General features: G+C 41.7%; 1 protein-coding gene across 3 annotated transcripts in view; it reads left to right on the top strand.

The window, feature by feature from the left end:
• Positions 1–5,159: 5,159 nt before the first annotated feature.
• The window catches only part of RASGRP3 (RAS guanyl releasing protein 3), a 67,713-nt gene continuing 57,874 nt past the window's right edge, over positions 5,160–14,998 (top strand). For all 3 annotated transcript variants that reach the window (XM_038744470.1, XM_038744471.1, XM_038744469.1), the window contains exons 1-5: positions 5,160–5,350; positions 8,085–8,187; positions 8,957–9,019; positions 10,072–10,203; positions 14,700–14,847. In XM_038744470.1, coding sequence (XP_038600398.1) covers positions 5,281–5,350; positions 8,085–8,187; positions 8,957–9,019; positions 10,072–10,203; positions 14,700–14,847 — 516 coding nt within the window. In that variant the 5' untranslated portion in view covers positions 5,160–5,280. The remainder of the gene's footprint in view (positions 5,351–8,084; positions 8,188–8,956; positions 9,020–10,071; positions 10,204–14,699; positions 14,848–14,998) is intronic.

Below are 14,998 nucleotides of genomic sequence, written 5' to 3'. Positions count from 1 at the left end.
GCTGCCAGCTAGGAGACCTCCAACCTTGAGGTCTTCCCTCATCCCCTGGAGGAGGTTGTGGTTCTAGAGAGTGATCCCTTCCCACTGTTTTGGGGAAGGAATGTGTCTGTTCATTGTTATATTGTATTCCCCCAAGCACTTAGTACAGTGCTTTGTTCACAGTAAGCACTCAATAAATATGATTGAATGAATGAATGAATGAAGGCATACAGTGTTACCAGGGGCTGGGAGCTCCTTTCACTCCCCCCTGAGAAGCCTTTGTCAGAGCCAAGGGCACCAAGTCACAGCCCCTCACTCCGGCCACAAAGCCAGATCTTTCTCTGCTCTGAGAAATCATTTAAGCCATCCCCTGACTTTCATTCAATTGCATTTTTGAGTGCTTACTGTGTGCAGAGCACTGTACTAAGACTTTTAGCAGAACCACACCTGAAACACCCAGATTGTTGTCATCTACCCCGTTCTCAACAATTTTCAGGGAAGGAGCTGCCATCGATGCCCTCAGTGATGCATTCTAGTGCCTCAGTGCCTGGAATGGGATAAGCAGCTTTAGAGCAGGCCAGAGAGCCTCATGGCTTGAAACAGGTTAAGAGGAAATGGATAGGTATGGTTTAAAATACACATATTGACAAAAAAGCAGCATCACGGGAAGCAGCATGGCTTGGTGGGTAAAGTGCAGGACCAGGAGCCTGCCATTTGCCTACCATGTGACCGGCAAGTCACTTCTCCCTGACTCAGTTTCTTCAACTGCATAGTGCAGATTCAATATCTGTTCTCCCTCCTACTTAGATTGTGAGCCCCACGTGGGACAAGGACTGTGTCCAACCTGATTATCTTGTATCTACTCTAGCACTTTGAACAGTGCTTGATTCCTGGTAGCCACTTAGCACAAATCCTTAAAAGAAAAAGAAATAATACTTGGGAAAATGAGAGATGCAAGAGACTCTCAGCATGGAAGTGTTTTAGCTTCCCAACTCTTTGAACTATTTTGTTCTTCACTCTGGGTTTTTTTTTTGGCTTTCTCAGATCTTTGAAGCACCCAATCTACTGTGAGTGATACTTTCTTCAGGCTCCATCATTGATCCTTATTCTAATGCTGTCCTCTTCCTCCCTGAATAGTACCAGAACCAGAGACCTGCCTGTTTAGAATCGATAGGTCGACTTTTCATTTACCATGTTGTAAATTTTCCATTTGGATCATAACCTCCTATTTGTAATTGACTTTACAGTCCATCTTCCCTGCTAAATTCCAAATTCCCTGAATGCAGAGATTTTGTCTACTTTATAGTAATCATTCAATGAATGGTATTTACTGAGCATTTACTATGCGCAGAGCACTGTAGTAAACTTCTGGAGCCCATTCTTGGGTAGGGACCATCTCTATATGTTGCTGACTTGTACGTCCTAAGCGCTTAGTACAGTGCTGTGCACACAGGAAGCACTCAATAAATATGATCGAATGAATAAATGAGAACACAATGCAACAGAATTGGCAGGCACATTCCCTACCATTAACACACTCACAGTCTAGAAGAGGAAGAGGTAACTGAGGCACAGAGTAGTTAAATGATGTGCCCAAGAGCACACAGCAGACAAGTGCTGGAGCCAGGATTGTACTCTTGTAAGCACTTAGTATAGTGCTTGGCAAACAGTAGACAACCAATAAATATTACTGATTGAATGAATGATTTCATTCATTCAATTGTATTTATTGAGTGCTTACTGTGTGCAGAGCACTGTACTAAGCACTTGGAAAGTACGATTTGGCAGCAGATAGAGCCAATCCCTATCCAACAATGAGACTTAAAATAAGAGCACTGCTGAATGCTATGTACATATCCATAATTCATTTACATTATTATTAATTTATATAAATGTCTGTCTTCCCCCTCTACATTGCAAGCTCATTGAAGGCAGGGAATATGTCTACCAGCTCTGTTGTACTGTACTCTCCCAAGGCCATAGTATGGTGCTCTGCACACAGTTAAGCACTCAGTAAATACAAATGAATGAATGTATGAATGATAATTGATGAGGAAGTCTCCCATAGAAACTCAAGATGCTGAACAGCAGTGTTGTGTCAGTAAAACACCAGGCTATCCACAGATAATGATAATAATTGTGATATTTAAGCACTTACTGTGTGCCAGGCACTGTACTAAGCACTGGACTGGATACAAGCAGATTGAGTTGGACATAGACTCCAACCCACGTGGGGCTCACAGTCTCCAACAGATGAAACTTCATGAATGTTGAAAGGGTTTGGAGTCAGATTAGGTTGGCTCTCATTAAAGTGAATTTTACATCCCCAACAACCACCTAGACCTAGATAATGCCATAAATTCTGAGGGGGCATTTTTTGCTACTAGCTGTCATCTAGTAATTTGTTAAATGCTTAACCTTTACTGAAAAAGAGTTAACAAAGAGTCAAAATGACTTGTTAAACGGTAAAGAGCATGTGCCTGGGAGACAGGGCACCTGGGTTCTAATCCTGGCCCCTCCACTTGCCTGCTGAGTGGCTTTGGGCAATTATATCAATCAATCATTGATATTTATTGAGCGCTAACTGTCTGCAGAGCACTGTAGTATGTGTTTAGAAGAGTAAAAAATCAACCAATTTTATTTATCGAGCACTTTACATTCACCACACTGTACTAAGTGGCTTGGAAAAATACAGTATAGCAAAATTGGTAGACACGATCCCTGCCCATAAGATGCTCTGTGCCTCAGTTTCCTTATCTGTAAATTGGGGGTAAAATAACTACCAGCTCCCCCTTCCCCTTAGACTGTGAGACCTGAAAAGGACAGGGACTGTGTCCAGCCTGACTAACTTGTTCCAACCCCTACTTTTAGAACAGGGCTTGGAACATAGTAAGCGCTTAACAAATACCACATTTATTATTATTATTATTCCCCAGGGGGTGGTGTAGCCATAAAGGACCACTTTACTTATCTCCATGCCCCTGGGATTCAGTTGGGCCTGATGGTGCTGGGGAAGCTCTCATGAGTTCTTCACTCAGACCCACTGAGGCAGGAAACAAGTTAGAAATCAGGGCTTCTGGAGAGGAAGCTGTTCCTGTTGGATATTTCAAGCCCCACAAAGCCAGGAAGCTGGGAAAATCTGGCAAGAAAGTCTGCTGCAGGGAGACTTTCAAGTTTTCCCAAAAGAAATCTGGAAAGGCTATGAAAAGCTCAGAGCCTTGGCTTGATTCATAGCCCCTTATTACAAACCATTCCCAAGTCATTCAAAAAAATCCCAGCTCTTCACCTGGCTTTGACTTCTGTATGGAGAGTACTTCAGTCTCGTGAGTGAATTAAATGCAGCTCTGATGCCCCAGTAGTGCGCATGCTAGTTCACCAGTTCTACCAACTCTCTTTTACTGTACTCTCCCAAGTGCTTAGTGCAGTGCTCTGGACTCAGAAAGCAGTAAATAAATACTGTTGATTGACTGATCATGACTGCCTGGGTTTGGGCACATAGATCTGGGCTGTGAGCCATTTCTGGAAACATCATGAACTGACTGTTCCCTTAGACAGGGGCAGGGAATACACCTACCAATTCCGTTATACTAGGTACTCTCCCTGGTGCCTAGTTCAGTGTTTTGCCCACAGTAAGTGCTCCTACTGAGAGCTCACCTCCTCCAGGAGGCCTTCCCAGACTGAGCCCCGTTTTTCCTCTCCTCCTCTCCATCCCCCCCCACCTCCTTCCCCTCCCCACAGCACTTGTATATATTTGTACAGATTTATTACTGTATTTATTTTACTTGTACATATTTACTATTGTGTTTATTTTGTTAATGATGAGCATATAGCTATAATTCTATTTGTTCTGACAATTTTGACACCTGTCTACATGCTTTATTTTGTTGTCTGTCTCCCCCTTCTAGACTGTGAGCCCGTTGTTGGGTAGGGGCCATCTCTATATGTTGCCAACTAGTACTTCCCAAGTGTTTAGTCCAGTGCTCTGCACACAGTAAGCACTCAATAAATATGATTGAATGAATGAATGAATAAATATAATCAAAGGATCAATTGACTGTAGGTAGGGTGACTTAGTGAACCCAGTTCTTATCCAGTTCGGCCATCTCAGCAATCCAAATCAATTAGGTAATTTCCAACTCTGTTTCTCTTGGTGCTAAGTAGATCTGGCCCCACTGTTCCCCTGCTTTGGAAGATGGAAAAAGGAGAGAATGGTACCAATGAGCCTCTTCTTTTGACATTTATGAAGTGCACACTGCGCTTCAGAGAAGTAGTCATATATATGCATTGAATAAAATTGCTTTATTTAGTTTGGTCCCTATCTTCAGCAAGCTTGCCATGGTATTAGCTATTTTTAAGCTCTCTCTCAGTAATTGAAATTGTCCCAAAAGGTTCACTGAAGAGTCAGTAATTCTAGACAAGATAACTTTTACTACAACCTTAAATCCCCCTTCTGCTTGAAAAACAATCGGAACATATTCAGAAAATTATGCCCCGTTGCAACTGTAGGAAACTCAGCCAAACAATATCTGAATGAGATTGTAGTCATCATTGTCTCAATAATAATAATAATAATTGTGGTATTTGTTAAGTGCTTACCGTGTGCCAAGCACCGTACTAAGTACTGGGGTAGATACAGCAAATAATAATAATAATAATAATAATAATAATAATAATAATAATAATAATGATAATAGCATTTGCTAAGCATTTACTATGTGCAAAGCACTGTTCTAAGTGCTGGGGGGGATACAAGGTGATTAGGTTGTCCCACGGGGGGCTCACAGTCTTCATCCCCATTTTACAGATGAGGTAACAGTCTCAGAGAAGTGAAGTGACTTGCCCAAGATCACTCAGCAGACACGTTATGGAGTCAGAATTAGAACCCATGACCTCTGACCCCCAAGTCCATGCTCTTTCCACTGAGGCACACTGCTTCCCTTCAAATCACTTTGTTTGGGAAAGAAAGAAATAGCAAAATGACCAAAAAAGAGGCATTCTTTTCAACATCATATTCTGGATGAGGTTGGACAAGTCATTTTGTTAGTTTTTTCCTTTGGTATAAGCAACAGATGTTGTGAAAAATTTGGATCCCCTGGTTTGAGATGAACATAGGACAGTGTTTTTGACTGACACTCAAGTGCACCGTTATTTGTTGTTCTCTCTCTTTTTAACAGAGTCCCCATGAAATCCAACTAAAACTCTAGTCCTCCTCCCTCTGCTTAAAGGCACCTGCATGTCACTGTGGAGATGATGTTCCTGGTGCTGAAAATGTCTCTAGTTCTTTGACAACGGCTGAAGACAATGGGGTCAAGTCCACTTGGGAAAGCAGCAACGCTAGATGAACTGTTAAGCACATGCATTGAACTGTTTGGTAGGTTCCTTTCCTTGTTTTGTTTTGAAGTGGATATGGGATGTGATACATATTTGTGTTCAACAAAAGTCTCAGTAGGCTGAGTTTGGGGGCAAAAGAATGAGATTTGGGTTTATGAGAGGGTGATGAGAAGCTACAGTTGGCGCAGTCACTTTAGTGAGTCTCCTGTAAATGCTCATCCTCCCATTGGTGTCAGAAGAGGCTACTCCTTCTGACGAGGGTCCCAGAGTGCAATAAATCTTCCTCTGACTGCGACCTTCCCCTGCTGATAGGCCTCTACTTTAATCCTCTCACTGAGCATATTACTGCTGTATTTGAGGGAAATGTGGTCACTGGTGACCCTCACCTCCCCCTTCTACCTCTCCTCCCCCTGGACTCTTCTGAATGCTTTCCTACAGCTCTGCTTCCCTTCCTACCTCTCATTGTGTGCTGAAGTAGGAGGAGGAGGAGGAGTAGAAATAGTAACAATAGTAACTTATGGTCTACTGTAATGAAAAATTATTTATTTCTAGTAATGTCTGTCTCCCCCTCTAGACTAAGCTTGTTGTGGGCAGGGAAAGTGTCTACTAACTCTGTTGTACTGTACTCTCACAAATGCTTAGTACGGTGCCCTGCACATAGTAAATGCTCAATAAATACCATTGAGAATAAATGAACGAAAGTGCAGAGTACTATACAATCACAATCTCTCATCCTATTCCACCTGGATTATTGTATCAGCCTCCTTGATAACCTCCCAGCCTCCTGCTTCTCCCACTCCAGTTCATACTTCACTCTGTTGCCCAGATCATTTTTCTACAAAAAGGTTCAGGACATGTCATCCCCCTCCTCGAAAAACTCCAGTGGTTGCCCGTCCACCTCCACATCAAACAAAAACTCCTCACCATTGGTTTTAAAGCACTCCATCACCTTGTCCCTTCCTACCTTGCCTCACTATTCTCCTACTACAACCCAGCCTGTACACTTGGTTCCTCTAATGCCAAGCTTCTCATCTTGCCTTGATCTTGCAAATCTTGCCGCCGACCCCTTGCTCACGTTCTGCCTCTGGCCTGGAATGCCCTTCCTCTGCAAATGTGACAGACAATTACTCTCCCCCACTTCAAAACCTTATTGAAGGCACATCTCCTCCAGGAGACCTTCCTGGATTAAGCCCCCCCACCTTTCCTTTTCTCCCACTCCCTTTTATGCCACCCTGATTTACTTCTTTGGTTCTTCCCCCCTCCCGGCCCCACAGCATTTATGTATATATTTGTAATTTATTTTTTATATTAACATCTGTCTCCCCAAATCTAGATTGTAAACTCATTGTGGGCAGGGAATATGTCAGTTTATTGCTGCATTGCACTTTCCCAAGCACTCAGTACAATGCTCTGTGTATAGTAAGTGCTCAATAAATACAATTGAATGAACTTTACTAAGTGCTGGGAGAGAATAGACAGGTGGGAATTATAATAATAATAATGATGGCATTTATTGAGCACTTACTATGTGCAAAGCACTGTTTTAAGCACTGGGGAGGTTACAAGGTGATCAGGTTGTCCCACAAGGGGCTCACAGTCGTAATCCCTATTTTACAGATGAGGTTACTGAGGCACAGAGAAATTAAGTGACTTGCCCAAAGTCACACAGCTGACAGTTGGCGGAGCTGGGATTTGAACCCATGACCTCTGACTCCAAAGCCCATGCTCTTTCCACTCAGCCACACTGCTTCTCTACATTAGATACAGTTCCTGTCCCGTGAGGGGCTCAGAGTCCAAGAGTTTAGGTGGGGAGAAGGGATTGGAGAAAAATACCTTAAGAGTGATTAAAACATTAAAACACAGCATGAACAGATACACAAAATAGGCTCAAAGTCTCAGCAGTGATGAAGGAGTCAGAGGGTGTGGAGAAGAAGCTTTTATCCCTGGCCCGGTGCATGTACAGCATGCAAGCATGGACCCTCAGTGGCAGGATTCCACAGCATTTCTCTAACTATATTTCTTGCATTACACTTTACTGAACACGGTTTTCATAGTCTTCTCAATGTCCAGGAAGGTGATAATGACATTATCCCTTGCACCGAAGCTTTGCTGTCTGCTGGAATTGTGGCATGCTGCTTCCTATTTATTCTCATGCCTACTGCCCTTGAAATCAGTCAAGATTTCAAGCCTTCTGATAGACACTAGCAGAAAATACGGCATTCTCTGGCCTGAGCACTTCTCAGACTCATTCTTCCCAAACAAAAATCTCAAATTGCACTCAGTATCACTGTGGTCATTAAGTAGGATTTAATTACTTTGATAATTGAGATGAATGGGGAATAGTTGCATGAATCATCCAGATACTTCAATCAATCACTCATATTTATTGAGCACTTACTGTGAGCAGAACACTTGGGTGAATACAGTAAAATAGAGTTGGTAGACATGTCACCAGCCCACAGTGAGTTTACAGTCTGAGGCGGGGAAGACAGACCTTAACATAAATAATTTATAATATGCAATTTATAGATGTGTATAGATATTCATTCAATCATTTATTGAGCATTTACTGTTTGCAGAGCACTGTACTAAGCTCTTGGGAAGTACAAATCGGCAACATATAGAGACAGTACCTACCCAACAACAGGCTCACAGTCTAGAAATGGGCTCACAGTCTAGATAGCATAGACACTTGCTAATATGCATGTTTTAGTTTGTGCTGTGATGTTCTGGCTTAAAATCAAGCTTTTTGGTCATTTATTTTTGCTTTACAGATGATAAAGGAGAATTAAGCAACAGCCATTTGCCAAGAATAGTACTACTGATGCACCGATGGTATCTATCATCTACTGAGTTGGCAGGAAAACTGCTCTCCATATATCCTTTTTAACTACTGTGTACTGCCGTCTGCCTCTCACAGAGATAACCAAGTGTCTAGCTATGAATACCTAAAGGTACTGAAAGATAGTAATGGGTTTGTCTGCCCTCAAAACTGCTGAAAGCTTCATTCCTATCTATAACAATGAAATGTGGTATACAATTGATTCCCGAAATAACCTACCCTGGGAAAGAAGGAAGATGTGTTCGTGTAGAAATGAGAATGTGGGAATATTGGGACACTAAAGTCTAGTTAGATGACATTAAACTGTAATTTAGAGCTTTGCATCTTCAGTCCTGGCTAAGATGAAGGAATATTATCAGCAAGTTGATTGTGATTTGCTGTTTGATATGTTTTCATTTTCCTTCTCCCTTCTGAGGTTTGAATCCCCAGGTTCAAAATAAGAAAGCAATCAAGACTTCCATGATCTTATTTCAGACTCTGGTGAACCTCTTCCACAAGCTTACTGAGCACGGTAATGTATCTGGAGATCTTTGAAGAGTCCCTGTTTGAGTGCAGAAAAAGGTGGATGTTCTTTTAAAAGGCATTCTCAAAGACTCATTTCCATTTATTCTTAATATGAATATAGTAGAAATGTATTCATATTACATTTTCATATTACAGTCATCTTCCCATAAAGATGCTTTGCTCATGGTGTTTGAAAAATTAGGCCATTGTATAGAAGGGAATGTTACCAAAACCAACAGTGACTCCTGTCAATGAAAATGTAAGTGAACCCATCCGAAACATTTTCTTTAACTAGCCTACGTACCGAGATGCTGGTGAGGAAAACTGCAATGAATTTCGCTTGAAGATATGTTACTTCATGAGGTAATGCTGTTCTTAGTTAACTGGAACATGGTTTCTGATTCTGGAGGCACAGTAACTGAATTCCTAAAGGCCTTTTGGTGCTGGGGGCTGGGGAAGAGAGTTAAAGAATTCAAGGAGAAGTCAAGGAGTTCTGCACTGTACCAAGTCACCCTAATGGAGATTTCTCCGAATTATCCAAAGTCAGGGTTCCTTGGCCTGCTGCCTCTTCCCCTGTTCTGGGTATGGAATGGTGTTTAATACAGTCATCGGTTGGGACATCATTTGTTCTCCATGGATCTTAGCCTTGCTGGAATGCCATTTTTCATCTGCACTTCATTCATTCAATCACATTTAATGAGCACTTACTGTGTGCAGTAAGTACTTTATAAAGTGTGTGCACTGTATAAAGTGCTTGGGAGAGTACAATACAACAATAAATAGACACATTCCCTGCCCGCAATGAGATAAACCTTTTGCATCATCCCCAAAGCCAGGGATTGCCATTGCAAAAGCTTGTGTGCACTTTGGTTAGGTCCCAGTCCTGGGTTCAAATCCAAGCCCAGGATTCTCAGCCCACTCTGGGTGAGCACTACAGTTCTTCAACATCTGGGTGGCCAGGAGCAAGATTGGATACCAGGCCTCTGACAGGGAAAGGGATCTCTATTATTTAGCCAGAAACTTCCTGTGTCACCTGTGGGTAATTTACTGGATTACTCTATGACTCATTTTCCCATCAGAAAGAAAAGAAAGGTCTGCCTTCCTTGTGAATTGTGGAGAACAATGAAATAAAAATAACCACAATGAAGGACAAAGCTATTGATCCCTCTTTAAATGTTCAGAAGACCAAAACAGTGTGATTGTCTCCCAGTCATGAATTGTTTGTAGCTAAATTACTGTAAGAATTGTTCTATTTTGAGAGGTGTCTGTGTGTGAGGAGAGAAAGGGTTTTGAGTTGAATTTTCTGAGAAACCACCCTAAATACAAGTCTCCAAATGTCAAATCTTTGGTTGCGAACAGGCCAGTAGATCTGTAACTCGTCACTACCTGACTGCCCTATGTTTTATGCTTTTCAGATATTGGATTTTGGAGTTCCCTGCAGAATTTAATTTGGATCTGGGTTTGATACGTATGACAGAGGAGTTCAGAGATGTGGCCAGTCAGCTGGGCTACGAACAGCACATCCAATTCATTGACATCTCCAGCATGTAAGTGTGTTACAAGAGGCTCCTTGAAATGCCGGGGACCCACTTGATCTAGTGGAAAACCCCTCCCAGATTCCATTAAGGATTCAGATGTGCCTCTTGGTTTGAATTATCCCATTAAAATGTCTCCTACCTTTATCCTTTCTCAGCTTCACAAAATCTCACAGCACTGAGCTCTCATGGCCAGAGTTGGGTTGGAAGCCAGGCCGGGCCAGCATGGCCTGGTGGAAAAAGTGCAGGCTTGAGAGTCAGGGGACCTGGGTTCTAATTCTGGCTCCTCCACTTCCCTGTGCCTCACTTTCCTCATACATAAATTGAGGACTCAATTCCTGTTCTCCCTCCCCCTTAGACTGTGAACCCCACATGGGACAGGAGGGAAGCAGCATGGCCTAGCTGATAGAGCATGGGCCTCGGAGTCAGAAGGACCTGATTTCTAATCCCAGCTCTGACACCTGTCAACTGTGTGACCTTGGCCAAGTCACTTCATTTCTCTGTGCCTCAGTTATCTCATCTGTAAATTGGGGATTAAGATCGGGTGTGGGGTAGTGACCGTGTCCAACATGATTTGCTTGTATCTACCCCAGCGTTAGTACTGCGTCTGGCACATAGTCATTCATTCATTCAATTATATTTATTGAGCGCTTACTGTGTGCAGAGCACTGTACTAAGTGCTTGGGAAGTACAAGTTGGTGACATATAGAGACGGTCCCTACCCAACAATAGGCTCACAGTCTAGAAGGGGGAGACAGACAACAAAACAAAACATGTGGACAGGTGTCAAGTCATCAGAATAAATAGAATTAAAGCTAAATGCACATCATTAACAAAATAAATTGAATAGTAAATATGTACAAGTAAAACAAATAGAGTAATAAATCTGTACAAACATATATACAGGTGTGCTTAACAAATATTATTATTATTATTATCTGACCTGATTATCTTGCATCTACTACAGTGCTTGGCACATAGTAAGCATTTAAGAAATACCACAATTATTATTATTATTATTGGTAAGGCTAATACCAAGAGGTGGAGGCTGGATCATTGACCATGAAATCATCTCTGCCTCTCTATTCCTCCCTATCTCCATTTAGTCCTTCTAAACCACACCATACACAGCAGGGATTGAATGGTCTCACTTCCAGAAAAGACAGAAGATGCAGCCAAATAAGCTTCATGTGAACAAAGACAATGGGCTTGGGAAAAGCACCGAAAGATGCCAACATATGGGTGTAACCATATCTCAGACTGAAGCGAGGCCTCTTTGGCTGGATCTTTTTGTAGTTGTGATAGAAGTGATGCTGTCATTTTTAAAACAACAAGGAATCTTTACCTTTGTTTTCTGCTATAGTTACACCACTGATCACTGCCAATAGAATAAGTTGGCATTGCAATGAGCAAGACAGTTTGGTTAGGGATGGCAACCATGTAAAACTTTTCAACTCCCAAGGTTTAGCAATGATGCTGTTTTTTAAAATCCCTAAACTTGGTTATTTTGCAGGCAAACACTACATCTTCAGTGTATTCCAATCTCCATTTTGTCAATGAGAACCCTTGGAAATTTTCACTGTGAGCTATTTTCCTAATAGAAAATGTTTTAATGGCATGAAATGGTCCATTACAATATAAATATTTTATTAATAGCATATATATATTCCCAAATATAAATTTATTCTACCCCTCATGCACTTTTATGAGAAGCAGCATGGCTCAGTGGAAAGAGCCCAGGCTTGGGAGTCAGAGGTCATGGGTTCTAATCCCAGCTCCATCACGTGTCTGCTGTGTGACCTTGGGCAAGTCATTTAACTTCTCTGTGCCTCAGTTCACTCATCTGGAAAATGGGGATTAAGACTACGAGCACCATGTGGGACAACCTGGTTACCTTGTATCTCCATCAAGTGCTTAGAACAGTGCTTGGCACATAGTAAGTGCTTAACAAATGCCATCATTATTATTATTATTTTGAAAATAAGGGTATTCCACTTATTTTTTATTATTTGGTATACAGTTAATCACTAATGCAAAGCAATACGTTAGTTACTTGTCTCAATGTTTACATTAAGTATATATCTTCAGCGTGGCCTTGTGGATAATGCATGTGCCTGAAAGTCAGAAGGACCTGAGTCCTAATCCCAGTTCTGCCACTTGTCCGCTATGTGACCTTGGGCAAGTCACTTCAGTTCTCTGGGCCTCAATTACCTGAACTGTAAAACGCGAATTGAGAGTGTGAGCCCCATGTGGGACAGGGACTGTGTCCAACCTGATTTGCTTATATCTATCCCAGCGCTAAAAAGAGTGCTTGGCATATAGTAAATGTTTAACAAATACCACAGTTATTATTATTACTCTTCAATTTAAGATGTGGAGCAGAGCTAATGTTTTGTTTAAGAAGCAAAACTCTCAAAATGGATTTCCTGTCAGGATTCAGCTGAATAAATGTGACCTTATTTTCACTTGGCACGTAATAATCAGTACAGTCTTGAATTGGATGAACAGAAACCAAGCTATTACAAAATGTGTCCATATGTCATTAAACCAGAAGAAAATAAATACTGTTAGTTTCTTCAGGGTTATTATTTGTCTAGCTGCAATGATCTACTCAGTTTCAGGGAAAAGAGAAAAATAATTATTTCCAACTCACTGGACTCCTTAAGACATTCTAGTCAAAAAACAGTCCAAGGGGAGAAAACAGCAAAAATCTTGATGATCAGGGTTCAGTGGATGGTTTTTCTCTTCCTTTTCCCTTTGCACGCTTTTCTCCCCCTCTTTGCTCACTCCTTGACCCCAGATCAGGATTCAGGGGTGATGTATGGCTAAGAGCTTTAACTCCAAGAGGAATTTGTGAGGGGAAAGAGTAGATAAGTGGACAAGAAATAATAGGTCTTTCCCAGAGATGGTACAGCAGGATTCACAGTGGAAGGAAAAGGGATTAACCACCGTCACCCCAGCCAACACTGTCAGAGGGAAGGGAGCAGGCTGGAAATAGGTGAAAGAGAAATAAAAGCAAGGCATTTAACACTGACTATAAGAACAGCCGATTTGAGGAAGATCAGTGTTTCATCTAACCGAGTGTACTTTCTCCCATAGTAGCATCAAAGGAACCATCTTAAAGGAACCATCTTTCTCAGCATCCATCTTTATGTCAGGGATGTACTTTCTAAAATCCGTACCCTTTCCCTGTAATAATCCATCATGAACTGTTATTTGTTTTCTGCCTGCTGGGTGAAGATGTGTCTCATTCAGTTCATCTTGAACCTAACTTCTCCCATGTTGGACAGGTACTGTGTCCAATCTGATTATTTTGCATTAGACCCTAGTGTTAAATGCTTACCAAATACCAAAATTATTATATCTTCATGCTCTGTGGATCTCCCCGATTTGGGTGGCATTAGATTGTGTGAACAATAATTCCCTGTTCCTGCCCACCAAGTCTCCATGATTTTGTAGAATTCATGGAAGAAGAAAAGTAGGATGACCTAGAACTCTTAAAGGCCAAGGTGAGGATTCAAAATTGACCCAGGTAGAGGAGGAATGTGAAGACTTGTGGGTGCAAAGAGCAGGCAAAAATGATCACTGTGAGTGAAATGAAATGAAACAAAATACCTCTCACATTGTGAGGCACAGTTTAGCCTAGTGGAAAGACCTTGGGCCTGTGAGACAGAGGACCCTGGGTTCTAATCCGAGTTCCGCAAGTTGCCTGCTGTATTTCCTTGAACAAGTTCCTTAATTCCTGGTGCCTCAGTTTCCTAATTTGTAAAATGGGGATTCAGCACCTGTTCATCCTCCTGCTTAGACTGTGAGTCCTATGTGGGACAGGGACTGTGTCTAACCTTATTAGCTTGTATCTACCCCAGTGCTTAGAAAAGTGAGGCTCAATTATTTATCATAAATACGTTAGATCAAGGTGTACTATGCTTGACACATCATAAGTGCTTAAAAATACAAAAATCATAATAATAATTAAACTAATGGGGGGAGAATATTTCTGACAAAGCAAAGAGAGACATTTTTTGGGTGAGAGATGATTGTGTTCTCCAAGTGTGTGCATTTGGAGAGTAAGACCCGTTCTAAATGTGCTGTGAAGGAAATTAAGCTCCCTGTTTATCCATTCAAAGGTCCTAAGACTCAATACATTATTCTATTTTATCATGAAATTTCCAAATCCACTCAAAATGTATGGGATTTTTCAGTTCAGACCCCAAAAGAGCTGCTGAAAAAAAATGAAATTTTCCTTATTGGTCTTGCTTCCAATATTTCAGTCTTTTCACTACAGTTATTAGAGGGGACTCAGCAAAGATAAGTGTAGTTTCATATAATACTGAAAGTTTATCCTGAGCCAAGGAATGTCTATTTTGGTTCAGTAGTTGCAAGCACATCAAGTACCCGGTGAGCTTCTCATCATGTGGCAGGCAGAAAGCATGTACCTCAATCACTGAAAAACATGTTGATTCCTGTGGACTTTGGGCTTCCTGACCGACTTCACTTTTCTATCACAGCCCTTCCTATGACTGGATGAGAAGGGTCACGCAGAGGAAGAAGGTTTCCAAGAAGGGCAAAGCCTGCCTGTTATTTGACCACCTGGAGCCTATCGAGTTGGCGGAGCACCTGACTTTTCTGGAACATAAATCTTTTAGAAGGATTTCAGTAAGCAACTTGGGGTTCAGTCTTCCAAGATCATTGCTGGGCCATTGAATGTGCGGTCTTTCCTGGGAGTGTCACGTTCATAATCTCAAGCGCGGTCGGCCTTTGTCACCAATACTTCCAGACCGCGTGGCATCACTGAAAAGAACTCGTC

Source organism: Tachyglossus aculeatus, chromosome 1, assembly GCF_015852505.1.
Source record: "Tachyglossus aculeatus isolate mTacAcu1 chromosome 1, mTacAcu1.pri, whole genome shotgun sequence".
Taxonomy (NCBI): domain Eukaryota; kingdom Metazoa; phylum Chordata; class Mammalia; order Monotremata; family Tachyglossidae; genus Tachyglossus; species Tachyglossus aculeatus.
This window is presented reverse-complemented; position numbering and strand designations above follow the sequence as displayed.